Source organism: Pelodiscus sinensis, chromosome 25 (genome assembly GCF_052426305.1).
Source record: "Pelodiscus sinensis isolate ZL-2025 chromosome 25, ASM5242630v1, whole genome shotgun sequence".
Lineage (NCBI taxonomy): Eukaryota > Metazoa > Chordata > Testudines > Trionychidae > Pelodiscus > Pelodiscus sinensis.
In genome coordinates, this window is record NC_143076.1 from 21,431,080 (window position 1) to 21,458,192 (window position 27,113).

General features: G+C 49.1%; 1 protein-coding gene across 3 annotated transcripts in view; it reads right to left on the reverse strand.

Annotated features, from left to right (window-relative positions):
• The window catches only part of BCL9L (BCL9 like), a 92,773-nt gene that overhangs the window by 25,098 nt on the left and 40,562 nt on the right, over positions 1–27,113 (reverse strand). For all 3 annotated transcript variants that reach the window (XM_006120928.5, XM_075909572.2, XM_075909571.2), the window contains exon 2: positions 3,242–3,620. In XM_006120928.5, coding sequence (XP_006120990.2) covers positions 3,242–3,542 — 301 coding nt within the window. In that variant the 5' untranslated portion in view covers positions 3,543–3,620. The remainder of the gene's footprint in view (positions 1–3,241; positions 3,621–27,113) is intronic.

Here is a 27,113-nt window from a genome sequence, read left to right on the forward strand (position 1 = left end):
GTCCTGGAGCTGCGGGAGGCAGAGCGGCTGCTGGGGCGCTGGATGGGAGAGCCCAGCCGTCTCCGCCATTTACCAGAGCACAGTCTGGCACAACAGATGGACGGGAGGCTCAGCAGAAGCTTGTCAACTCCCATCTCCTTGCTGACTGCAGCAGGATTGGTCCCAACAGGACCCTCCCATCCCCCAGAGGTTTGCCCTGAGTAGCTGAAATGCACCAAGCAATGAGGCTCCTGCTCTCCTTTTGGGAGACAACTCCCCAGGCAGCCAGCTCTCCTGGCATCCTGCCCACATGTGCCCCTCTCAGTTTCAGCCAAGATCCTCTCCCGCCCTGCATGGGCCTCATACTCCCAGCTGGGCACAACGAGCTCTCTCCCTGGCCATCCGGGCCTCAGTGCTTAGACTCCCCCCAGAATCTTGAATCCAGAACTGGGAATCATGACCAGGGATGCGCAAGGTTAACTGGTAAGCAGCACCCATAGTGGTAACGCTTACCAATTCCAGTTAACCAGTAACTGGCGGAGGCTGGGGCAGTTCCCTGCCTGCTGCAGGCAGGGGATGCTCCAGCCCCGCAGGCGGCTTGCTGAGGACAGGGGCTGCTCCAGCTGGGCTGCAGTGGTCCCCCGCATGGATCCCACTTAGTCAGTTACCCAGTTAAACGTTAGGTTAATCTGACCTTGAACTGATCGATCGAGATTTTACATCTCTACTGTGGACTGGCAGGGAGAAATGCACCACTGGTTTTCATGCATCTCTTCCTGCCTCCAGAACAGAAGCCAAATGGCAACTGGTGCCAATCTGAACAGAAATAAAGGGGGAAGGGAGCCAGGGACACAACTGAGGCAGCTCAGGTAGGCCAGTGCAACAAGCACATGCTGCACTGGGGCAGGGACGTCGCTTTTGCCCCAGAGATAGCTTCCCACCCCCTGGAGTCAATGGTCTCACATCAAGGCAGTAGAGCAGTGTGTCACCCTCCCAGGGCTTTGTCATGTTCACAACCTGGCTGTCCCACCCCACCACCACCAGAGCCCTGGTGTGGCCACACTGGGTCAGACCAAGTCCATCTAGTCCAGCATCCTGTAATCCGACAATAGCACAGCCAGGTGCTTCTGAGAGAATGACCGGAACAGGCAATTAATAAAAGAGCCATCCCCTGTTGTCCAGTCTCAGCTTCTGGCAGTCAGAGGGCATGGGACACCCAGAGCCTGCGGTGGTCACTGTGACAATCTTGGCTAATAGTCACCTTTGGAGAGATTCTCCATAAACTTATCTAATTCTTTTTTTTAATCCAGTTACAGCTACCCTGGCAATAACTTCCACAGGCACCCAGGACAATCCTCACCACCCAGCATGCACGAGGAAAGGGTAACCTACAGCAGGGATTAACACTGACAACCCAGCATCAATGTTTTGGGGCGTAGCCTTGAATTCACATCAGCCCAGCCACAGCACGTGACTGGGAAAGAGAATGCTGCACAGATCTTTGCTAGTGAATTTCCTCATCAACTACCTCAGAGAAGGAGACTCAGGCGGCATCTCTATAAACACAAGCAGCTTGGAATAAGAGATACTTTATTATTCTTTGAAAGGAATCCATATATCCAAATGCTGCTTGGCTCTTGCTGTGAGCAAGGGAAGGCTTTGGCACTAAGCCCAAGGCCGTGGGATAGAGGTTTCCAAGAGTGAAAATGGAAGGGAAGTTTAGGACTATTTGTGGGATTGGTGCCATAATACCCTGCAATTTTAAGACACCTGTCACCTAAGGATCTCAAAGCACTTTTCAAGACGGGTATTGTCCCCATTTCACAGAGGGATGTACTGAGGCTCGGAGACAGGGGAAAAAAAGATTTGCCTAAAGTCACACAGATGTCAATGTCGGAGCTGGAAAGAACCCAGGAGTGGTGTCTTTCAGTCCTCTGCTGTAACCCCCAAGACAGCACATGCTCATTGAGCCTCTTGGTCAGGCCAGAGTCAAGGTATAATCTCTAGCAGAACTGGGAAGCCAAAGAACTTCCACAGAAGATCCAGACATTCAAGAGTGAGTTAGTTTAATAATTCACCTGTTAAACTCACTGCTACAGTATAATGAGCCAGAAGCACAGTTGGATTCAATAAAGGATTGAACATTTACATGGATAACAAGAACACTCCCATCCCATTAGCCAGGGCTATGAACTATCACATTCCAGGGCATTAGCCAACCTCCTGTGTCACTAAGGAAGAAACCTTCTCTATTTGCAGGTCAGAGCCCATAACAGTGCTTCCTGAAGCTTGCTTTGGAGCAGCTAGCACTGGCCAGGGACAAGACACTGGGCTAGGTGCATCTTGGTCTGAGCCAGCCTGCCAGATTCTATATTCCTACAGAAGCCTGAAGAGGTCTTGGATCGTGAAACATGCTGGCTTGTGGGTCAGGGCAGCAGCGCTACTCTGAGAACAGCAGCTCCAGGCTACCAGGTGTGAAGATGGCCCCTAAGAGGAACCAAAGATACTGCCTGGGGTTCTCACTTCACAACACTCTGGCAAAACGCCCACACATCTGTTGTCGCAATGCCACACATGAGCGCTCTGTAGGCCCCAACAAGGCTATGGGAAGCTGTTAAGAACAGGGAAGCCAATGGGCAGGAAATGATGACTCTGCACTTTTCCAGAAACCACGGGATTGAACTCAGAAGCCATCCAGTGTAAACACCACCACTAGTTCTCCAGCCAGTGACCTTCACACCAACTCCCTCCAACCATAGCTGGGCAGAAACACGACAGCTGTGAGGGCCCCCCAGAGAGTCAGATCTTTGGCAATAGCAATTAGACAATGAATAAAATCAGCCGCAGTTCTGGGTTTGGAATCTGCACTAGCAGGGGATTTTCACCACAACACCTGATGAGCAGCTGCAGCTCACTAGGGCCCCAGAAGCTAGAAAACCAGAGCTCACAAGAACAGGTAGGTTGTCTGGCGTGATGCTGCCACCCAGCGCAATCCAAGCATTTCCCGGCAGAAGCGCTGTGAACAGTAGTGTAGGAACACAAGCCATGAGTGAGCTCTTGGTTACTCTAGTCCAGCACCTCCTGCTGGGAGAAGGCAACCCAGCGGGGCAGGAGCACAGGCTGAGTGGGGAAGCCCACACTTGGTCCAGCAGGGGCACTGCAGGGTCACAGGGTGCAGGAAAGGCTTAGATGCTCCATATCCAGTTCCCACTAGGATGCAGGGGGCAGAGAAGCGTTGCCAAGGCAGGGTTTTGAGCCTCACCTTTTAGTTCCGTGTCCAGGGAGGGGGTGCTGGCTTCCTGCTGCTCTCCCGAGTCCACCGAGATGCTTCGTTCCCGTTTCACTTTGCCCTTCAAGGACCCAAAGTTTGGGACAGCGTTCTGGCTGTTCTTCAGTCCAGAGTTGCCAGGAGAAATCTGATTGGCTTTGCTGCCATGATTTCCCGCCCCCACGCCCTTAGAGCCCAGGCTGCAGGTGGCTCCTTGACTCACATTATGATGCTGGGACTGGGTGCCGCTGTTACCTGTCTTTCCATGATTGGTCAGTTTATTGTCAGGGTGCATTTGATTGGCTAAAACTTCTCACAGCGACAGTGAAGGGAGCTCCAAGTCCCTGCTGCTGCTTCCCTTTGGTCAAACTGCCTGCAATAAATAAATAAATAAAATCAAATAATTTTAAAAAATCAACAAGTAAAATCCCCGTGCCCCACGTCTCCCCTCAGAGCGCGCATGGGCCTTCCCAGAAGCCATCCTGGGCGCCTACGACCCAAGTGCCTCCTCCCCTTCCTCCATCAAAGGCACTTGCACCCCTCGTGCCTGTCCCCAACCCCTGCTGAAGGGACTGCAATCTCACCTACCACTATTAGCACAGCCCTGCGTACATGCAAGGTTTGTACACACATCCAGTCTATAACCACGTCTGTGGATATTCACAGATTTGTGGGGCTCCAACTATTAGCAAAGTCCACAACGCCCAGTTCAGTAGTCCTGGCACACTCAACATCACTAGGAATGAACAACTGGGGGAAACCGAACACAATGTGCTACATTCTGGGTCAACCATGACCTCACCTCTCCACTCTAAAAAAAGAAAAGTAAACTTTGCAAGGCCTTTCTGCTGGGAATAACGGGATTCACACCACAACGCTTTCTAAGTTGCATTCAGGAGACCCTTGTGACTTCAGTGTATTCACAGGTCTCCTGTGCCAGCCTGGGCGTGCAGCAGAGACTAGGTGCCACAGGGTCTCGCTGCAGCTGTCGTGCACCACAGCAAGTTCCCCATGGTTCCCGGTGCATTTAGGAGCAGCAGCGGCTGCACAGCAGGGACTGGGAGCAGTGCTCCCAGTTTTCATTAATTTTGCCATTCACAGTGGATGTGGGAACACATCCATTGCAAATGATGAGGGTTTCCTGTACTTACATGCTACATCAGGGGCCTAGAAGAAAACAGCTTTCATGGTGCTGCATATCTGGCTGTGGGGAACTTCAAGGTGGATGCCTCAAGGAATCCATTTTGAAGCACTTGGAAGAGGGAAAAGTGATCAAGAACAGTCAGCATGGATTCACGAAGGGCAAGTTGTACCTGACCAATCGGACTAGCTTCTATGATGAGGTAACCGGCTCTGTGGATATGGGTAAGTCAGTGGATGAGATATACCTTGACTTTAGCAAGGCTTTTGATACGGTCTCCCACAATATTCTTGCCAACAAGTTAAGGGAATACGGACTGGATAAATGGACTGTAAGATGGATAGAAAGCTGGCTAGACTGTCGGGCCCAGCGGGTAGTGATCAACGGCTCGATGTCAGGTTGGCAGTCAGTTTCTAGCAGAGTGTCCTGTTCTTGGACCTGTTTTGTTCAACATCTTTATTAATGACCTCGCTGAGGGGATGGATTGCACCCTCAGCAAGATCACAGTTGACAATAAGCTAGGCGGAGAGGTAGATAAGCTGGAGGGCAGGGATAGGGTCCAGAGTGACTTGGACAGATTAGAGGATTGGGCCAAAAGAAATCTGATGAGGTTCAACAAGGACAAGTGCAGAGTCCTGCACTTGGAACGGAGAATCCCAAGCATGGTTACAGGCTGAGGACTGAATGGCTAAGTAGCAGATCTGCAGATAAGGACCTGGGGGTTACAGTGGATGAGAAGCTGGATGAGTCAACAGTGTCCCTTGTAGCCAAGAAGGCTAATGGCATATTAGGTTGCATTAGGAGGAGCACTGCCAGCAGATCTAGAGAAGTGATTATTCCACTTTATTTGGCTCAGGTGAGGCCACATCCGGAATATTGTGTACAGTTCTGGGCCACCTCCCCCCCATAGAAACAATGTGGAAGTATTGGAGAGGGTCCAGCAGAAGGCGACCAAAACAATTAGGGGGCTGGAGGGCATGACCTATGAGGAGAGACTAAGGGATTTGGGTTTGTTTAGTCGGCAGAAGAGGAGAGTGAGGGGGCATTTGATAGCAGCCTTCAACTTCCTGAGGCTGCTCTCAGTGGTGGAAGAACAAGGAGCAATGGGCTCAAGTTGCAGTGGGGGAGGTCCAGGTTGGATATTAGGAAAACTATTTCCCTAGGCGGGTGGGGAAGCTCTGGGATGGGTTCCCTAGAGAGGTGGTGGAGTCTCCATCCCTAGAGGTGTTTAAGTCTCGGCTTGACAAAGCCCTGGCCGGGTTGATTTAGTTGGGATTGGTCCTGCCTAGAGCAGGGGGCTGGACTTGATGACTCCTGAGGTCTCTGCCAGCTCTATGGTTCTATTCTATGATTCTAGGATAGAACCAGATTTGTCAAAGGCAAAAATCAGGCCCTGACCACTTGAGCTAAAGGAGAATTCTCCTTAGCTGGAAGCAGCATAAGACCTATGACACACAGGAAAACAATTCCACCAAAAAAAATATGCAGGCATGCCACAGAATCCTTGGGCTGGAAGAGACCTCGGGAGTCGAGTCCAGCCCCCTGCCCAAAGCAGGACCAACCTAAATCATCCCAGCCGGGGCTTTGTCAAGCTGGGACTTAAAAACCTCTAGGGATGGAGATTCCTCCCCCTCGCTAGGGAACCCAGCCCAGCGCTTCAATGTGTATATATTAGAGATGTCAAAATGTGTGTAACCACTGAGAATTTCAGCGCTAATACCGTTACGCACAGGCAGCCAGTGCACACCTGGAGTTGTATCAGAGGCAGCTGCATGGGGTGATGGGTGCTCCCTCAGAGCTGGACGGGGAGCTGTGTGTAGCCATTTGGGGAACCCATAAGCTCATGCTTACATGTTTACATGGCTACACTCTTTCATCTTCAGTATATACACACAAACTACTTCAATGTGGTATGAATAAAATGGTGCTATTTTCACTCAAGGGTTGTCCTCTCTTGAATGGAAGGACACCCAGCATAATTTTTCCATGCTTTCAGACATATGTGGACAAAGTGGAGAAAATCCAAAGGAGAATAATGAACATTATTAAAGGTCTAGAAACTATGCCCACAAAGACCAAAAAAAAAAAAAAAAAGTTCGTTTGGTCTGGAAAAAACACGACTGGGAGGGAGGCATGATTATAGCTCACAAGTAGATAAAAGGTTGTTATAAGGGGCAAGGTGATAAAACTGTCCTCCTTGGCCACTGAGGACAGGCCAAGAGGAGGTGGGTTTAAATTGCCCCAAGGGACATTTAGATTGGGCATCAGGAAAAGCTTCCTGTCAGGGTAGTTAAGCACTGGGACAAGTTACCTAGGGAGGTGTGCAATCTCCAGCTTTAACATCTTAGAAACCTCCAGACAAACACCTTTCAGGGATGTTCTAGATAAGGAATGTAAAATCCTGGTTAACCAGGTCACATTAGGTTGACCTAATGTTTAACCAGTTGACTAAGTGGGATCCTGTCTGGGGACCAGACTGGCTGGCAGCTCCCAGTCCTGCACTGGGGCTTGGCTGGGACTGCCACTGGCTCCGGGTTCCCAGCCCCTGCTTGCAATGGACCCGGACTCCCTTGACAAAACTCGCTTTAGCAGGGAGTACTAATCCCAGTGAGGCTCCGCAGCCGTCCCAGAGCTAACGCAGTACCACAAAGGGAGAAGAGGAAACGGCAAGTGCACTTGGAGTCACTAGGCCAGAGTCAGGCAGAGCAGCGTCTGCTCCTGACAAACCACCAGCCGTGCAAGATGGCTCCTGCACTTGAGAAAGGAACAGGGCAAATTGTATCCCAACCCTCCATCCTATGCCAGGACTTCCAGAGACACCCCCTGTCTTTCTGTAATGTGGGCTCCAAAGATAGACACTCCCCTTCACTCCATTTCAATCTTGGGGGGGGGGGGCGCGCTCCAGCCAGCTGCTTGTGGAAGCTGCTGTGTTGTTCTCTGCTTGTTCATTCCGTTGAACACACGATCCTGCAGCTACCACCCTGCCCACAGAAGAAGCCCCCTCCTGGACACGGGCAAAGAGATCACCTACCACTCCATATCCAGGCCACCAGCCCTGCCAGGGCTCTGCTGCAGGATGCGGGGCTGCCCATATGCTGCACACAGCTATTTCTGCCACCCAGGGGCCAGAAGCACTGGGCACCAACCCAACCCCCAGGACTCTAAATAGAACAGAATCAGCTCAGCATATGCCCTTTCTGACCAGCTCAGAGCGGATCTGGGGACACACAAGGGGGACAAGCCAAGACCCTCTCCATGCAGCAGGATCTGTGCTGTCCAAGAGACTGCAACAGCCTCAGGGTCAGGTCAGCCAAGACGAACTCAGACAACCTCCCACCAGTTCCCCACATGACCCCTGGCAAGTTCCTTCATAGTGTTGTGCCTCAGTTTCACCTGATGGCGAGGGAGGTGCCATGACCCCACATTTTACAGCTGGGGAAAGACCAAGCCAGACAGGCCACGGGACACAGCAGACACCCTGCAAGTGCAGCGCTGCCACACAGCCTGCCCAGGCATTTCTAGTTAGTGAAGTGGGGTCCCTCCTGCATCAGTTGGCCTTGCACTGCTTCCTAACTAGCCAGTCATCAGCCACTCCCTCCTCCTCATCCTCACACACCTCGCAGAGGGCTCTGCCTTAGCCTAGAGGAAGATGGTGAGCCACAGCGCTGATTAATTCTCACAGCACATAAGGGAGTCGCTAGCCCTTTAAGTGTCAGCCAGTCTCGCTTGCTTGCTCGCTCTCTCTAGGGACCTATTAATAGCAGCTGGAAAGATCACATCACTCTCTAGATATTTATACCCCTCATTCCACACCAGGAGAGATTTATGTCAGTGCTGCTGTCCCAGCGCCTGGCCAATTGCTCGAGCTAACTGCTTGCAGGGGGAGGGGAGCAGAACAGGGAAGGAGACACTGGGAGGATGAGCGAAGAGGAGGAGAAGGTCCATATGGTGCGAACTGCAGCATTAAGCACACAGGCTGCCCGCAGGGAGCCTTCAGTCCCTGTGGAAGTGGCTGTTACTGCCAGACGGCATTCCAGAAAGCAAGCCCTGCAGCTGGTGGCCTGCAGCCTTTGCCGGCTGCTGGGAGAGCCCAGAGAAGCCAACAGTCTCTGCAGCACACTGCACTGCAGCCCTGAGGGTCACATGCTTGACTTGAGACCGGGGCTCTGCTGGCAGGCAGAGAGATGCCACCATCCTTCTTGCCAGTAGCCATTCCCTTAAAGCAGTGGTCCCCAACCTTTTGAGGCTGTCGGGCGCCAGGGGGCGTGGCCGTTCGCCTGCCGGGCGCCAGGGGGCGGGGACACTTGCGCGCCCGGGGGCGGCCCCCCCCATAGCCGCATGCCCGGGGCCCCCCATAGCCGCGCGCCCGGGGCCGGCGCTCCCCCCGCAAGCGCCGTGCCATGTGCCCGGGGCCAGGCCAGCCCCGAGCTCCTGGCGGGCGCATGCAAATGCCCCCGCGGGCACCGTGTTGGGGACCACAGCCTTAGAGAGTCGAAGTGCTTGAGACGTACCAGCCAGGCAGGCCGGAGAGCTCCTTGAGACAAGACAGCCTCTCAAGGGGAATTCAGACTGGGACGTTCTCTCATAGAAGCCCCAGCGCTTGGAACATCCATAGTCCATGGGTGACAAAACCAGCGAACAGATTAACTTGGTTACTATGGATCCTGTGGGAGCCAGGGCAGCCAGCTCAAAGGCACAGCTTACTACAGCAATGCTCATGGTTCCCCCTTCAGTCATTAACTCTCTGGCTGCCCCTTTGAGCTGCACAGCACGAGGACAGAGCACTCGTGTCTCGGTAGGAGTTAGCTGTCCAAGTGCAGGCGAAAGGACAAAGGAGGATAGAGCCACGCACCAAGAGCTCAGCAATACAGCACAAGTACGTCAGCGCCATATCCAAAGGCCACTGAACGCCAACAAGAGCTAAGAGACCCCGTCCCCAAAGACACATGGCCTAACACTCACAAGGCGGAGTCCTCTCTATGGATAGGAAGTGCCTTTTACTGTTCCCCATTGCAAGGTATTCTCCAAAGCAGAGTCCTGCTTGCTCCCGGCCCATCTCCGTTCTAGGGCAATTGGCAAAGCCCCTTTCAGGCCATGCCTTGACTTGGACAATAGGTCACATTTAAAATCAAGTCACTTAAACACGTTAAAATTAGTCTAGACTAGGATCCAGCCACTGTGGGGGACCTAGTAACCACTACAGCCAGCGAGCTGCTGCCATTTGCCTAGCCAAGCCATGGCCGAGAAAGATTCCTCTTCAGAGCAGGCCTTTGCCTCAGTTCTCGCACCCTTAGAATCGGGTGAGTTATCACCATGCCCCTGAGCCACAGTCCAGGCAGCCACACGACGCTCTCTGGTGCGGTCTCAATCCTGACCAACAGCCCTCTACAAAGTCCACCCCTGGGCTCGCCATACCCAACTGTCAGCGCCCCTCCATACAAATCCATAGCCCCGTTATTTCAGCCTATGGCTGCTCCTATTCCCAACACTGCCAACCCCCAATCCAGACTCAACCCCCTGCCAAGGTTCCCTAGTCAAGGTCTAACTAAGGCTTTGTCTACACTGACAAGTTGTGTCGAGGAAAACGTGCCTTTTGCCAACAAAGCTGCAAGAACGTTCAAATAGCTACACAACTTTTATCAGGGAAAACATCCATTTTCATTGACAAAAACTGCCAGCTCTCAATTAAAACCTTCTTTGCACCCCACATGCACTCGAGATCAACAGACCGTGCCTCCCTGGGGTACCCCCGTCAGCCACAGACTAGGGATGTTAGATAAAAGTTTATTTTAGTAATCATGTAGTTGCAAAAAAAATATTGGTTACATGGTTACTAAAAAGCTCCCTGGAGGCAAGGCTGGGAGCCAACGCACTCCCAGCCACTGTCACCCCCTGCTTCTGCCTCTGCATTAGAGACAAGAGCCAGTCCATAAGATGAGCCGGTTTAAAAGTCAGTTCCCCACACAGACTGGCTCCCACCTGATACAGAGGCAGCAGCACGGGGCAGCAGCAGCAGCACAGGGCAGCAGGAGGACTCGAGCTTCCTGGGGACAAAGGGTATGTCTAAACTGTATCCCTGTTTTGAAAGAGGGATGTAAATTAAACAGATCAAAATGGCAAATGAAGCTGAGATTTGACTTTCCTGTGCTTCATTTGCATAATGGCGGCCGCGCAGTCTTTGGAAAAATGGCTTGGCACAGACAGACAGACCTTCTCTACTGACACTGCATCCAAACCATTGTAAGACACGGAAACTGACCGCACAGCAGCCCTGGTTCCCTTCCAAACCTCCTAGAGCTTGGACTGTGTGCTTGGAGGGGACCTCTCGGCGGTGTTGGGCAGAGGAGTTTTCTTCCCCTTCCAGTGATGTCAAGATGATCTCCCTGCATGCACAAGGTGCTCACGACAGTTAACTGAGCGTGCAAGAGAAGGGCGGGATCCATTCTTTTCTTGCTGCAGACGTTGGAGTGCACAGCAGAGAATGGCAGTTGGAAAAAAGGCACGAAAGGATGCCTGGAGCCCCTGAACAAAGCTGTGCCTGACGGAGCCTTTTGCACGGTCCCAAGATGTTCCACACTCTGCTATGTGGTCCCACAACACCTAGCAGCAGATGGTGTTGCCAGGCTCTGTGGGACAGATACAACGCATTGCTCCTGCTATCAACAGGGGAGCTAAAAACGTGGACACAATCTGTCAACAGAAGGAGCAAGCTTGAATACGCTTGAACAACTTTGTTTTGGTGACTTCTGGGTGTCGCCATTAGGTTTGGCAAAACTGGTAATGTAGACACCCTGTAAGCCTGGCCTCCCTTAGCTTGTGAGATCCAACAAGATTGCAGGCAGAAGTGACTGCCTACAAGTTTTTACAGTGACTTCAACAGCTGCAACTGTTGCATCCTGTTGAAGATACATAAAGAGATAAGCTGCTTCCGCCATCAGTGTCTCTCCCCCATCTGTGAGGTGAAGGGATAGATAAGAAGCTTCAAGAAACTGGACTCCGACAGACATGTCAAACATTCAGGCCATGGAAGATCCACTGGGAAGTGTCCACATGGATCCAGGGTGACAAATGACAAACATATATACTTGGGAAGGACACATCAAAGAACAAGGCTGCACAGAAATGTGGCTCCCTTGACAATTAGTGACAAGACAGGGCAGAAGCCTTACCCTTGCCCAGCAGCTCTACAGACAGCAGCAGCTTTTGATTCCTAGTAGTTAAAGCAAGGAGCCAGAACCCCTGACCAGCGCTTCCCCGAAGAGCTGTGCGCTTCTGCAGCCACTTGGAAGAGATTTCAGTGCTGCCCAGCTGATTGGCAGAGCTCCCACAGCTAGGTTTTGGGTTTCTACTGGTGGTGCACATGCCTCAGTATGCATAACAATTTATTCTGCACTTAGATGGAAAAAATCCTCACATGGATGGAAAAGATGAGAGGGAACATTGCTCCTGGGTTTTAGGCCCTGCTCTGCCACTGTCTCATTGAGTGACATTGGCAAAGACACTTCACCTCAGTGTCCTCATCAGCAAGATGGAGATAATAATCTAGTGCAGTGAGGGGTAAGAGACGCTTCATAAGTGTCTCTACAGCCTTTTGAGATGCTAAATGCAAAACACTGCAGGCAAGTATCTGGTGCTGTGCACAGTCAACAAGCCGCAGACTTAAATCAAAGACCTTTAAACAAGGAGGAAAAAAAGATTGTTTCAATAAGTCTCTTGCCGTCTCAGTCTGATTGACGGAGGGGGAGGAAACTCCGGGCCGAGGCGTGAACCTGACACACACTCAGCCCCAGAATTGCTAGCTGATATTTCAAGAAACTTGAAATCCTGGTGTGTTCTCGGAGGCGTTTCTAGTGAATCATGCTCCTGCTGAAAAGATGATAGCACACAGAGTCCTGATGCAGCCACAAGAACGCAGAGGCTCCCCCATCCCTCACCCCGCCTCCAGAAGGAGCAGGGAAGTCACCCAGCAGCCAATCCGCCTGCCCTGCTAGCTCCACATTTCAGTGCAGACTGACACCACTGCAGTGCAATCCTTCAGTCACACCAGCCAGCCAAGGGGAGCGTGCAGTGCCCTCACAGAGCAGCAGAGAGCAAGGAAACAGGGAAAACCTAAATCCAAACAATTAGAGAATGAGGTAGACTGACCACATCAGTGACCCCTCCCTGCTTGTCAGCAAGGAAACACTTGGTGAAGTGCTCAGGCCAGAGTAAATCTGAAATTACATGGGCACAGGTGAAACCAGACACGGGCTCTCTCTGTGCTGTGCTGTCATGCCCCACAGAATGCAAATGTCCAATGAGCACACATACGTGGAGATGGGGCATGACAAAGAAATGCAACAAGCAAAAAATATTCATCCCGGCCCTTCTCCTCCAGCTAGTCCATTTGGTAACAAAGACAGGTTCCTGCCATAAATACCCACTCTCTCACATGCCACTAACCCGCCCCCACCATGCCAGAAGCGGCCCTGATCTGAAGTATCTCATGGACAGCCCCAAACCTTCAACCAGGAAGTCGTCACTTTGAAATGAGGAGCCAGGACAGAGCCATTGTTTCCTAAAGAAAGCCCATAAGGCACCCTTCACGGATCAGCAAAATGAATGACTCTGAAGTGTTCCTAGAAGACAGCAGGATCCCCTGCCTATCCCGATCTCCCCAGAGAGTTGCTAGGACTGGCCAATAACATTTTGTATGAAAAATCCTACAGAGGCTAAGAGCAGAGATGATTGGAACAATCTCTGCCGTGTAGCTGTGTTGAAATAGCTCTTTTTTGGGCACCAAATGTCTTTTATTAAGTCAGACTTACTGATTTCACCAAAGTTTACAATAGAAATGTTTCTGAGGTCCAAGGCTCTCTGGTCACCAGAGAGGCAGAAACTAACCACAATTGAAACTTGAGCTTTTTGATCCAAAAACTGCTGCTCTGAAAAAAATTCTTCTGATGAAAACATTTAAAATGTTTTGCTTCCATTCCAAAGTGGAACAAAAACAAATGTCTAAACTTTGAAAGTTGTCACAAAATGGCATGGTCATCCTCCAGCTACTGCCCGCTAAGCACAGACATAGGCCCTGCCAGCACATATTCGAGACCAGCACACACACACTCTAACAGAGACAACACCTGAAACCCCACAAAGCAGGATTACGGATTAGCCTGGCCACAAGAGAAGTGTTTTTTCACTCTTCTCCAAAAAGAGTGGCCTTTTTTTAAGCACAAGGGTTTAGATCACATCCAAACTAATATTATGGAGATTCTTATTATCCACATAAATTATCCACATAAAAATAGCACCGCAGCCTTGGCTCCAGTCCCGGCACATGGGGCAGCCACCCGCCATGCAGCCCAGTCCTGGCACCAGGGGCCTAGAGGGGGTTGATGGGTGCAGGTGTCAGGAAGGTGGAAGGGGCAGGTGGAGAACTAAAGGGAAGGGGGGGTGAAGAGAGAAAGGGGTTTCTGCTGAGGGGAGTGGAGGGGGCCAAGGCAGAAGAAGAAAGGGGAAGGCACCAAGGAGCAGGGTGGAGGAAAGACAAATGTCAGGAGGCCAAAGAGGAGACAATGAGGGGAAAGGGCAGGAGGAGTAGGGGAGAGAGGATAGGAAGGTGTCAGTGGAGGTGGGAGAGGGGACAGGGTGATGCTGGGAGAGGAAAGAGTAGGGTAGAGGGGAGGTTTGGGGGCAAGAGGGAGGGGAGGAGTGGGTGCCAAGAGAAGAGGGGTTAAAAGGAGAGGTGGGCATGAGGAAGGCAGGGGCTGGAGCAAAAAATATTCAAGAAGCTGTTGTCTAAGTGTGAAATGGAGAGTGTCTCTTACACAAGCTCAGAAATGTTAGTCTGAAAGGAGAATTAACATCGTTCCCTGAAAGGAAAGCCAGATTTAATTGAGGGAGAAGCCCAGCTGGGGGAGGGTCTGGGAGAGGGCTAGAAACAGAGGAAGTTGGCAACTCAACATTTTTCAGTATTAATTTTATTTGACTTCATAAATAAATATTTAAAGTCATGCACCTTGTTAATTATCCTTTGTGTTAATGTTCTTTCTTCTAGAACATTTTTTAAATATTTATAAGACAGTTGTTAGTAACTGGTGGATGTCATGGTGGCAGGCGTCGGAACAAGAGCCCAGGACCTCAATATTGGTGCACAAGCTTTGGGTGTGGACTTCTGCCCTGCATTGCTCCAACCCTCCTGAGGGCAACACCCTGAAACCCCAGCTCATTGCTCTCCAGTGGGTGCACAGGAGGGCCAAGGCTGGGCTTGGTCTGCGTGCAGTGCACATGCCCGAAGCACCCATCTCTAGGGTGGAGCATATTTCAGAGGGGCTACACAGAGTTCATGAAACACTGGTATCCTTCAGGATGAAACAATGATCCCAGGACCGCAGGGAGTGGCCAGTGAGGGAGCCCCAGACAGGCGAGAGTAGGCTCGCTTCCCGTGCCGAGGGCAGGCAGGCAGCTCATAGACTTTAAGGTCAGAAGGGACCATTATGATCATCTAGTCCGACCCCCTGCACAGTGCAGGCCACAAAATCTCACCCACCCCTCCTAGAATAATCCTCTCACCTATATCTCAGATATTGAAGCCTTCAAATACTTTGAAGACCCCAAGATGCAGAGAATCCTCTAGCTGTGATCTGTGCCCCATGCTACAGAGGAAGGCGAAAAACCTCCAGGGCCTCTGCCAATCTACCCTGGAGGAAAATTCCTTCCCAATCCCAAATATGGCGATCAGCTAAACCCTGAGCATGTGGGCAAGACTCACCAGCCAGACACCCAGAAAGTTCTCTATAGTAACTCCTATCATCCCTCCATTGACCTATTTCCCACTGATAATGAATGGTCAATTAGTTACCAAGATCATGTTATCTCATCAAACCATCCCCTTCATAAACCCATCTAGTTTAATCTTGAAGCCAGATAGATCTTTTGCCCCCATTACTTCCCTTGGAAGGCTGTTCCAGAACCTCACTCCTCTAATGGTTAGAAACCTTCGTCTAATCTCAAGTCTAAATTTCCTACTAGCCAGCTTATATCCATTTGTTCTTGTGTCCACATTGGTATTAAGCTTAAATAATTCCTCTCCCTCCCTGGTATTTATCCCTCTAATATATTTAAAAAGTGCAATCATGTCCCCCCTCAGCCTTCTTTTGGTTAAAGTAAACAAGCCAAGCTCCTTGAGTCTCCTTTCATAAGACAGGTTTTCCATTCCTCGGATCATCCTAGTGGCCCTTCTTTGTACCTGTTCCAGTTTGAATTCATCCTTCTTAAACATGGGAGACCAGAACTGCACACAGTATTCCAAATGGGGTCTCACCAATGCCTTGTATAATGGCACTAACACCTCCTTATCCCTACTGGAAATACCTCGCCTAATACATCCCAAGATCGTATTAGCCTTTTCCACGGCCATGTCACAATGGCGGCTCATAGTCATTCTATAATCAACCAGGACTCCGAGGTCCTTCTCCTCCTCCGTTACTTCCAACTGATGTGTCCCCAGCTTAACTAAAATTCTTGTTATTAATCCCTAAATGCATAACCTTACACTTCTCACTATTAAATTTCATCCTATTGCTATCACTCCAATTTACAAGATCATCCAGATAGAATCATAGAATCATAGAATAATAGGACTGGAAGGGACCTCAAGAGGTCATCGAGTCCAGCCCCCCGCCCTCAAGGCAGGACCAAGCTCCATCTACACCATCCCTGACAGATGTCTGTCTAACCTGTTCTTAAATATCTCCAGAGAGGGAGATTCCACCACCTCCCTTGGCAATTTATTCCAATATTTGACCACCCTGACAGTTAGGAATTTTTTCCTAATGTCCAATCTAAACCTCCCCTGCTGCACTTTAAGCCCAGATCTTCCTGTATGATATCCTGATCCTTTTCTGAATTGGCAATAGCTCCCAACTTTGTGTCATCCGCAAATTTTATTAGGACACTTCCACTTTTGGTGCCAAGATCAGCCATAAAAGATTAAATAAAATTGGCCCCAAAACTGATCCCTGAGGAACTCCGCTAGTAACCTGCCTCCAACCTGACAGTTCACCTTTCAATATGACCCGCTGTAGTCTCCCCTTTAACCAGTTGCTTATCCACCTCTCAACTTTCATATTAATCCCCATCTTTTCCAATTTAACCAATAATTCCCCATGTGGTACTGTATCAAATGCCTTACTAAAGTCGAGGTAGATTAGATCCACTGTATTTCCTTTATCTAAAAAATCTGTTACTTTCTCAAAAAAGGAGATCAGGTTGGTTTGGCACGATCTACCTTTTGTAAAACCATGTTGTAATTTGTCCCAATTGCTATTAGCCTCAATGTCTCTAACTACTTTCTCCTTCAAAATTTTTTCCAGGATCTTACATACTACAGATGTCAAACTAACAGGCCTATAGTTACCCGGGTCGCTTTTTTCCCTTTCTTAAAAATCGGAACTATATTAGCAATTCTCCAGTCAAATGGTACAACCCCTGAGTTTAGAGATTTATTAAAAAATTTTGCTAATGGACTTGCAAGTTCATGTGCCAGTTCCTTTAATATTCTTGGATGAAGATTATCTGGGCCCCCCGATTTACTCCCATTAAGCTGTTCAAGTTTGTTTTTTACCTCGGATATGGTAATATCTACCTCCATATCTTTAGTCCCATTTGTTAAGTTACCATTATCCCTAAGCTCTTCGTTAGCCTCATTAAAGACTGAAGCAAAATATTTGTTCAAATACTGGGCCATTCCTAGATTATCTTTAACCTCCACTCCATTCTTAGTAATTAGCGGTCCTACTTCTTTTTTTGTTTTTTTCCTATTTATATGGCTATAAAACCTTTTACTATTGGTTTTAATTCCCTTTACAAGGTCCAACTCTACCTGACTTTTAGCCTCTCTCACTTTGTCCCTACATGCTCCAACCTCAATAAGGTAGCTTTCTTTACTGATTCCTCCCATTTTCCACTCCTTATATGGTTTCTGCTTTTTCTTAATCACCTCTCTGAGATGCTTGCTCATCCAGCTTGGTCTAACACACCTGCCTATAAATTTTTTCCCTTTTCTTGGGATACAGGCTTCTGACAGCTTCTGCAACTTTAACTTAAAATAATTCCAGGCCTCCTCCACTTTAAGGTCCATAATTTCTTTAGTCCAATCAACTTCCCTAACTAATTTCCTTAATTTATTAAAGTTAGCCCTTTTGAAATCAAAAACCCTAGTCTCAGATTTATTTTTGTTTATCCTTCCATTTAATTTGAACTGAATTAGCTCATGATCACTCGAGCCAAGGTTGTCTCCTACAACCATTTCATCTATGAGGTCCTCGCTACTCACCAAAACCAAATCTAAAATAGCATCCCCCCTTGTTGGTTCAGCAACTACTTGATGAAGGAATTCATCAGCTATCACATCTAGGAAAATCTGAGCCCTATTATTATTACTAGCACTTGTTCTCCAGTCTATATCTGGAAAGTTGAAATCTCCCATGATTACGCAGTTTCCATGAGTATTTACTTCATTAAAAACATTAAAGAGGTCTCTATCCATATCCAAATTGGATCCTGGTGGTCTATAACACACCCCAAGCACTATCCCAGGGGAGGATCTGATAGTTTTCTTTCCCAATGTGATTTTTGCCCAAACAGACTCTGTCTTCTCCATTCTATCACTTTTTATTTCTTTACAATCTACCTCATCTGCTCTAACCCCACTGACAGAGACCAGAAGCTTCAGGATCTCTACCAAGCATTTATAAATCTCAACTACCCACCCAGAGAAACAAAAAAGCAAATTGAAAGAGCCAGACGAATACCTAGAAACCATCTACTTCAAGACAGACCCAAGAAAACCAACAATAGAACACCACTTGTCATCACCTACAACCCCCAACTTAAACCTGTCCAACACATTATCAAGAAACTACAGCCTATATTGGAACAGGATACCATACTCAAAGAGGCTCTGGGAGACAGACCCATAGTCTCCTATAGACAACCACCTAACCTCAAGATGATTCTTACCAACCACCACAGGACATACCACACTAATACCAACCCTGGTACCTTCCCTTGCAACAAACCCCGTTGCCAGCTTTGTCCACATATTCATTCTGCTGATACCATTATTGGACCTAACCAAGTGAGTTATAAGATCAAGAACACATATTCCTGCGCATCCAGAAATATAATCTACGCTATCATGTGCCGAAAGTGTCCGTCTGCTATGTACATTGGACAAACATCTCAGACACTTCGCCAAAGGATTAATGCCCACAAAACAGATATTAGACAAGATCACAAAGAGAAAACAGTTTCTTGCCACTTTAACCAGAAAGGACACTCTCTAAATGACTTAGCCACCTGCATTCTGCTACAAAGACCTTTTACATCTGCACTTGAAAGGGAATCCTCTGAACTGTCATTCATGTTAAAATTCGACACTTACCACCAGGGACTTAACAAGTCTTTGAACTTTCTCACCCATTATCAAGACAGTTTCCCCAATTATCACCTGTAATACCATTAACTCACAAACATCCCACTCTCCCTACCTTTAATATCAGCAATTCACAGACACTTACCTTCCTTCCTCCCCCTTCCCACCCCCCCGCATCCTCCTTCTGTTCTGCAATGTGATTTGTCCTTTTCATATTTGTTCATTTTTTTAAATTGTATCCTTTGGTATATATGGTTGTGACTACTTTCTTCCACTATTTGATCTGAGGAAGTGGGTCTGGCCCAGAAAGCTCATCATCTAATAAACCATCTTGTTATCTTTAAAGTGCTACATTGTCCTGCATTTTGCTTCAACTACCCCAGACTAACACGGCTACATTTCTATCACTACCTCATCTTTGATATACAATGCGACTCCACCACCTTTACCCTTATTTCTGTCTTTCCTAAACAGCACATACCCTTCAATACCTGTACTCCAGTCATGCCTAGTATTCCACCATGTTTCTGTTATTCCTATACTATCTGGTTTCACTTCCTGGACCAATAGCTCTAGTTCCTCCTTTTTGTTACCTAGGCTCCTCGCATTGGTGTACAAACATCTTCATTTTTGCTGTTGGCCTCATTCACATTCTTTACCCAATTTGGCACGGACGTTATACCTCCAATATGACCTATTAGACTAGTATCCACCCCACCTTTTCTCATGTTCATTCTCCTACCCCCAGCAATATCCTTTCTTACTTCGTTTTCCTCCCTCTCAGTGTTAAAATCTGGCATAGAGATTACCTGGGCATCTCCCAACCGTCTCCCCCAAATTCCTAGTTTAAAGCTCTCTTAATCAGTTGAGCCAGCCTCCATCCTAGAAATCTATTTCCCTCCCTACTTAGGTGAAGTCCATCCCTAGAGAACAGTCCTCTGTCCATAAATGCCTCCCAGTGACCATACATCCCAAAGCCCTCCTTATAGCACCACTGCCTATGCCATCTATTGATCATCATAATCCTGTCACATCTTAGTTACCCTTCTCTAGGAAAAGGCAGAATCCCACTAAAGATCACCTGAGCCTCAATTTCCTTGAGCATCCTCCCCAGCCTAGCATAGTCTCCCTTAATTCGTTCCAGCGAGAATCTAGCCGTATCATTTGTTCCTACATGAAGGATGATCAATGGATTCCTTCCTGCTCCCTTAATAATCCTCTTCAACCTCAGTTCCACATCTCGTATCTTAGCACCTGGCAGACAGCACACCCTTCTATTCTCTGGATCAGCTCTGGTCACAGGCCTATCTATTCTCCTCAATAAGGAGTCCCCAATCACGTAGACCTGCCTTTTCCTAGTGACAGTGAAATTCTCTAGTCTATCTCTAGCATCCTCTGGCTGCAAGTCCTTGCCATTCCTATTTTCCCTTGTAATCCTCTTTAACCCATCCTTTATCCTCCTAATGCTCATTATTGGTGTTGTCTCCATTAACTCTTCTCCTTTATCTATGGGACTAGCCACTCTTCTCTTCTTCCTTACCCTTCCATCTTCATTATCTACCTGCTGTACCCCTTCTTCATTCTCCAGCTCCACATACCTGTTCTTGAGCTCTATTTTTCCTTCACTGACCCATCTTTTCCTCTGAGTCACATGCTTCCACTGTCCATTTTCTTTGCCCAGCAGTCCCCTCTCTGAGGCCCTTGATCCTGCTTCCATCTGCATATCTAAGCTTTCCCCTTCAGCCACGTCATGCCTTTGCCCCATCATCTGCTGAAACCCCCTTCTAAACTCGACCAGAGTTTCCACCTGCATCTCCAGTCCTCGGATCTTTTCTTCCATCAGCTCTAGCAGGCGGCGCTTCATGCAAACAAAACTCCTTTCAGGTACCCCCTCCAGAATCATGGACATACCGCAGCTACCACATCCAATCATCCTCCTTGTGTTCTCTACTACTTGGGCCATGGCCACTAATGCCTTGGTGTTTTATCTACTTTCTCACCAGAATCCTATTAGTCCGGTGAACACAAAAACAAACCAAAACACCCCCTCCCCCCCCAGCAAAAACAAACCCCAAACAAGTCCCACAATCCAAACTCCCCTTAACAGCTCTGTTTGCTTGGCTCCTGTGCTGCTGCCTGACTAGGAGGCTACCTTTATAGGACCCCTAATCAGTGCTCAGCTTCTCTCCCAGCACACTGCCCCTCCAACAGAACTCCCACTCAAACTCCCCTGTTTACAGCTCTGTTTGCTTGGCTCCTGTGCCGCTGCAGCTATCTGTGTGCAGCTGGCACAGTCTGCAGAACAACATATACCCAGGAGTCCAACTCCCTTCCCTAGGCTGCACCCTGCTCTAGCACCAAGGACAGGCTCTCCCACACCAGGTGCCTGGGCAGATGCAGGCCAGGGCACTTATAAATTTAAATTAATGGAGATTGCTTATCTCCTAGAACTGGAAGGGACCTTGAAAGGTCATCGAGTCCAGTCCCCTGCCTTCACAGCAGGACCAAATACCATCCCTGACAAATTTTTGCCCCAAATTGCCTCTGCAAGGATTGAACTCACAACCCTGGGTTTAGCAGGCGAATGCTCAAATCACTGAGCTATCCCTCCCCCCACTTATACCTCAGGCTATGTCTACACTACAAGGTTTTTGCGAACACGTCAGCAGAGCAGAGGGCTTTTGCAGGTAGTTTTTCCTCTGTCCACAAGGAATCACTCCTTTTTGTGCTACAGCTCTTGCGCAAAAAGGCACGCGTGGATGCTCCACAGGGGTTTCTTGTGCAAAAAGACCCTATCAGAAAAAGCACAGGTGCTCTGATTGATGGCCATTCTGTAAACGCTCTCTTGGGCAAAAGCACATGGCTTCTGTGATGCATTTTGAGGTCTGGACGTGCTTTTGCACAAGAAGTTTTTGTGGACAATCTCTTTCACAAAAACCTTCTTGCACAAAAACCCTGCAGTGCAGACAAAGCCTCAGTGAGCAGCAAGGCCCCGAAGGCTCTTGCCTTTTGCCTGAACGTTCCCTTCAAGGGAAGGGAAGCAGGAACACTGTGGCACACTCAGCCTGGAGGAGCAGATAGGCCAGTCACAGTCCCTGTTTGCACCCAAGACACATTCCACGCCAGTGAGGCACTCACACGGAGTTAATCCACTCCAGATGCCTGGAGCTGTGTGCATGTGGGTGGTTAGTGCCTCCTGGGATTAAACCACAGGCTGCGCCAGGAACTTGGAGTAAGCGGAGGGGATTCTCCTTCAGCTTCCAGCATGGAGGGCCTGTCAACTAGTTGCCCAACATCAGCACACCTGAGATGGCAATGAGGAGACTTTCAGAGGCATCTTGGCAAGTAGCCAGTCTCTAAATCTGGCAGGTGGACTATGATCTTGTGCCACTAGGTGTCACCGTTGCCCAGGAGATTCAACTGAAGTCCCAGGCCTTACAACAGCCAGGCTGAGAACTGGCAAACTCACTCATGGCCCGTCAGACAACACGGCTGACACTGCGCAGAAGGGCTTTTACCTGCAGGTTGGACTCTTTGCAATGGCCCTGAACCTGGGACTAACCGCACTCTGGGGAGCTGCAGACACCATGGCCCAGCAGAGCTAAGTAGTCCTGATGTGCCACTGGCAGCTGATGCCAACTCAGATAAACAGTGCAAGGAGAATCCTGCCATGACCTGCCAGGGAAGTCTCAAAGCACCCTCACCCCTACGACAGCAGCTGTTTGTGCCCCAACAACCAGCACAAAATCTTCCCAGAAACAGAGACTCTATGCCAAGACCGGCTGGAATGCAGCCCATGTAGACTACAACTCCCATTATTCAATGCTCCAACTACAGCCAGGCAAAATAGTCACGTTGCATGCTGAGCCCCATAGTCCAAACAGCCTGCAACTCCATATCGAAGAGCAGGGACAGGCAACATGGATGCACCAAGGGCAAGTCATGACTGGCCAACCTGGTTGCCTTCCTTGAGGCGGTAACTAGCGCTCTGAATACGGGGGAGGCGGTGGACGTGATGACATACCTTGACATTAGAAAAGCTTTTGATACAGCCTCCCACAGTGTTTTTGCTGTGTTAAAGTTAAAGAAGTCTGGATTGGTTAAATGGACTGTAAGGTGGATAGAAAGTTGGCTAGATGGCTGGGCTCAATGGGTAGAGATCAACAGCTTGACTGGAAAAACTTAAAAAACAAATAATCTAGCAGCACCTGAAAGACTGACAAAACACGCAGCTGGTATCATGAGCTTTTGTGGACCTAACCCACTTCATGTGAAGAAGTGGGTTGTGCCCACGAAAGCTCATTCCACCAAATACATGTTTTGTTTGTCTTTCAGGTGCTGCTGGACTATTTATTGTTGTTGAAGTTTTTCCAGTTACAGACTAACCTGGCTACCCCTCTGAGGCTTGATGTCTGGTTGGCGGTCGCTATCAAGTGGAGAAGCCCAAGGATCGGTTCTGGGACCAGTTTTGTTCAACATCTGTATTAATGACCTGGCTGAGGGGATGGATTGCACCCTCAGCTAGTTTGCAGACGACACTAAGCTGGGGGAGAGGTAGATACGCTGGAGGGCAGGGATAGGGTCCAGAGTGACATGGACAGATTAGAGGATTGGGCCAAAAGAAATCTGATGAGGTTCAAGAAGGACAAGCGCTAAGCTGGATGGCTAAGCAGCAGCTCATCAGAAAAGGATCTGGGGATTACAGCAGATGAGAAGCTAGATAAGAAGCTACAAGGGTACACTGTTGACAAGAAGGCTCACGAGACATTGGGGTGCTTTAGTAGGAGCACTGCCAGCAGATCTAAGGAAGGGATTATTCCCCTTTATTCAGCAATGGGGAGGCCACATCTGGAGTATTGTGTCCAATTCTGGGACCCCCGTTACAGAAAGGATGTGGATGCATTGGACAAAGTCCAGTGGAGGGCAACAAAAATGATGAGGGGGCTGGAGCACATGACTTATGAGAAGCTGAGAGATTGGGGCTTATTTAGTCTACAGAAGAGAAGAGTGAGGGGGGGATTTGATAGCAGCCTTTAACTACCCTGAAGGGGGTTCCAAAGAGGATGGAGAGAGGCTGTTCTCAGTGGTGACAGATGGCAGAACAAGGAGCAATGGTCTCCAGTCACAGTGGGGGAGGTCTAGGTTGGATATTAGGAAAAACTATTTCCCTAGAGGTGTGGGGAAGCGGTGGGATGGGTTCCCTAGGGAGAGGGTGGAATCTCCATCCCTAGAGGTTTTTAAGTCCTGGCTTGACAAAGCCGTGGCTGGGATGATTTAGTTGGGGTTGGTCCTGCCTTGGGCAGGGGGCTGGATTTGATGATTCCCGAGGTCTCCTCCAACCCCTAAGATTCCATGGTAGCTGCTGTGTTCGTTCTGCTTTATTTGGGACCAGCAAAGGTTTGGCTCAGAGGTGTCTTACAGGGCAGTGAAGAAGCCAATTTTAACCTAAGGGCAGGGAGAATTTGAATGGCCAGGGGGTTCTGACCTTTCTCTATAGATCATACACATATGCAGCCCTTTTCTGGATTCATTTTAAAGTGCTCCTCTTTGGGAAAGATTTAGGTTCCCTTAACCTGATGGCCCACTCTGACTTTGCAAAAGGGCACCATCATCTCTGTATGGCATCAGGGGATACAGGCTGGACCACTCACATCCTAGCAGCAGCTTAAATCAGACATGTTAATGTACCATCAATGGGGGCAACTGGCATGCAGAGAAATGGACAGTTGGGAGTGGTTGTCCTGTACTGCTCATGCTCTGCACAGAGCTTTCTAACTGTGCTGCCTCCTATGAACCTGGGTTGCAGACAAGACATGAGAAGCCACCAAACACTCCTCTAAGATTATAACTAACAGGCCCAGCACACAGCACAGAGCCTTGGTTCTATATTTAAACCTTGACTGAGGTCGCTTCCTTTTCCTGGCAGCTCCTCCACCCTCATTTGCTCTTATTTGCATGCAATCATGACTAGAGCACATTGGGGTTTAAGGTCAAAGGGGAAATAGCCATGCATCTGCCTGGCAGGAAATTCCACCCTGGGTGCCCTTTCACCTTTTACAGTGCCGCGTCAGAGCAGGCAGCTAGAATTCTGCTAGCAAAGTCGTGGCAGCTGCCTGTAAGAGATTGCCAGGGCGGAAGGAGCTGGGACAGTCTGAGTGTGTCGAAACCTCAGCACAGAGGCCTCTCAATTGGCGAAGGAGGAGGAGACAGGGGAACGGTAAAGAAAAGCCCAGAGAGAGATTAGCAGGCACAGAGCGCTCCTCCCTCCATCATTGTGTCAGAGTCTGGGTTTTGCACTAGTGTGGGGGTTTTGAACACCATTAGGGGATTCCCCAGATAGCATCAGCTCCACCAGCTCCCCTGTACTTCCTGTCCCAAAAGCCTTCCTCCCACCTCTGCACAAAGTTTTCCAGCTCTCCCACTCGGAGGGGTAGGGGGGAAGGAGGGGAAGGGGTAGACACACATAAGTGAGACATACTCCACTGTAGTGGCCCTAGTCTCAAGTTATTCTGCTTTTCTATAGCACATCTCGTGTTTCCAAGCCTATAGGCACTTTACTTTCATAATCCCCCAAGGGCAGGAAACGCAGCCATGCTCAGGTGAGGCAGAGAAGAAATTTAACAGCAGCACAGTGGTGTCACAGTACCAGCTTACTTTTCAGAGGGCAAACCCAACAAACAACTTTGCCTCATGCTTCCTACAGAGACAACTCCTGCACAGAAGGGAAAGAGGCCTTGTTAATTTACAGCATCTACAAAGTTGGCAAGGAGAAGAGTGTGTTTGTTTTTTGAGGGTATGAGCAAGGTTGCCAGTTTTGCTTGGATGTATTCCTGGAAGTTTCATCCCATGACAATCTTTAATTAAAGATTAATCTTTAATTCCTGGAGACTCCAGGACAATCCTGGAGGTTGGCAACGGTATGAGTTCTTAGTCTTCCCAGTCTTTAACTGGCAATGCTGCAGGTGTGAGTGCCGGGATCTATTTTACCCCTAAACCAATCTCTCAAGCAGTGCAGAGCTCAGTCCTGGAAGTCACCTGGTGATGCAGGTGCGGTTGCTGAGTCAGCTAGCCTGATGGATGCTCACCTCCCAAAGAGCGATGAAAGGACCAGAGAGGCAATGCAGTACATTTGAGAACCCCAGTCTTCCCCCTGAGGGCTGTAATACTTGGTCCCAAAGGCAGGAAGCAATGTGCTCCAAACAAGACGGGTTCTTGCCTTTTCAGTATCACTGCTTCATCCAGGTTATAGAAGGAAAGAGCCATTAGGACAACAGATCATTTGCCCGTGAGCAGGGACTGCAGGCAGGAATGTCAGAACCCAGACAGACAGACAACTGGAGGCAGGCTGCATATAGCTGCCCCTTGGCTTTCCACCACAAAGCCCCCCAATCCCAGGTGTTTAGGGAACATCAGGAGCCCATTTCAAGTTATGCAGTGGCTCCTGCAGCCAACATGCCCTGTGTTCTATGGCCAGGTGCTTGGATTCTACAGTGATGGTGCAGGCCAGGCAGAAATTCTGTGCAAACTTCAGTTACATTGAGTGCAGCAAGGCTAAGAGTTAACCACACTCAGGCAGGGTTCAATTTCCATTTATTTTACTCTGCCTAATATGTTCTGTATTCAGCACGTGGCTGATTTTCATACTGACGTGTTCCTGCACTGAAAAGCTAGAGTGTTTGGTGGGTGTCGGGGGGCGGAGCTGGGGCATCTGGCATGGGGATGGCAGCTTAGGACTGGGAAATTAACAGTACCTCAATGACAGTCAATGAGATTAATGTTTAAATTGTCCTCAGTAGGTTGCATAGTAAAGTTCACAGCCTGTTTGGAGAAATGGGCCAATTCACACTTCTCAGAGCTGTTGGCTCAGAAGAGACTCCACGTTTTAAGGGGCTTCACAACTGACAGCTGGAGAGATGCCCCCCCCCCCCCACTAATGCAGCACCTCTTCCCTTTTGTCACCCCTCCCCCGCAAGTCTGAAGCACGTCCCTGTAACAGAGGGGACGATGGGACAATTCCACAGTGCACAGAGCTCTGCCCTCGCGTGACCCTGGGACAGATCCTGCTGTAATACATCACAGGCTGATGCTGAGTGGGCAAGGACGGAGACTGGTCGACACAGAACTTGGGTGCCAGCCTGTTCCAAACACACAGCTGCGGCTTGAGCCCACCTCAGCTGGGCCGAGTCGCCTGCGAGTCTGCGCCAAGCTTCAGCTCCGAATGGATTTAGAATTGATACTCAGCCAGACGCTTACTACAGAGTCTTCACAGTTGTCACAAATCAACATGCACAGGAGAAAAAGATACT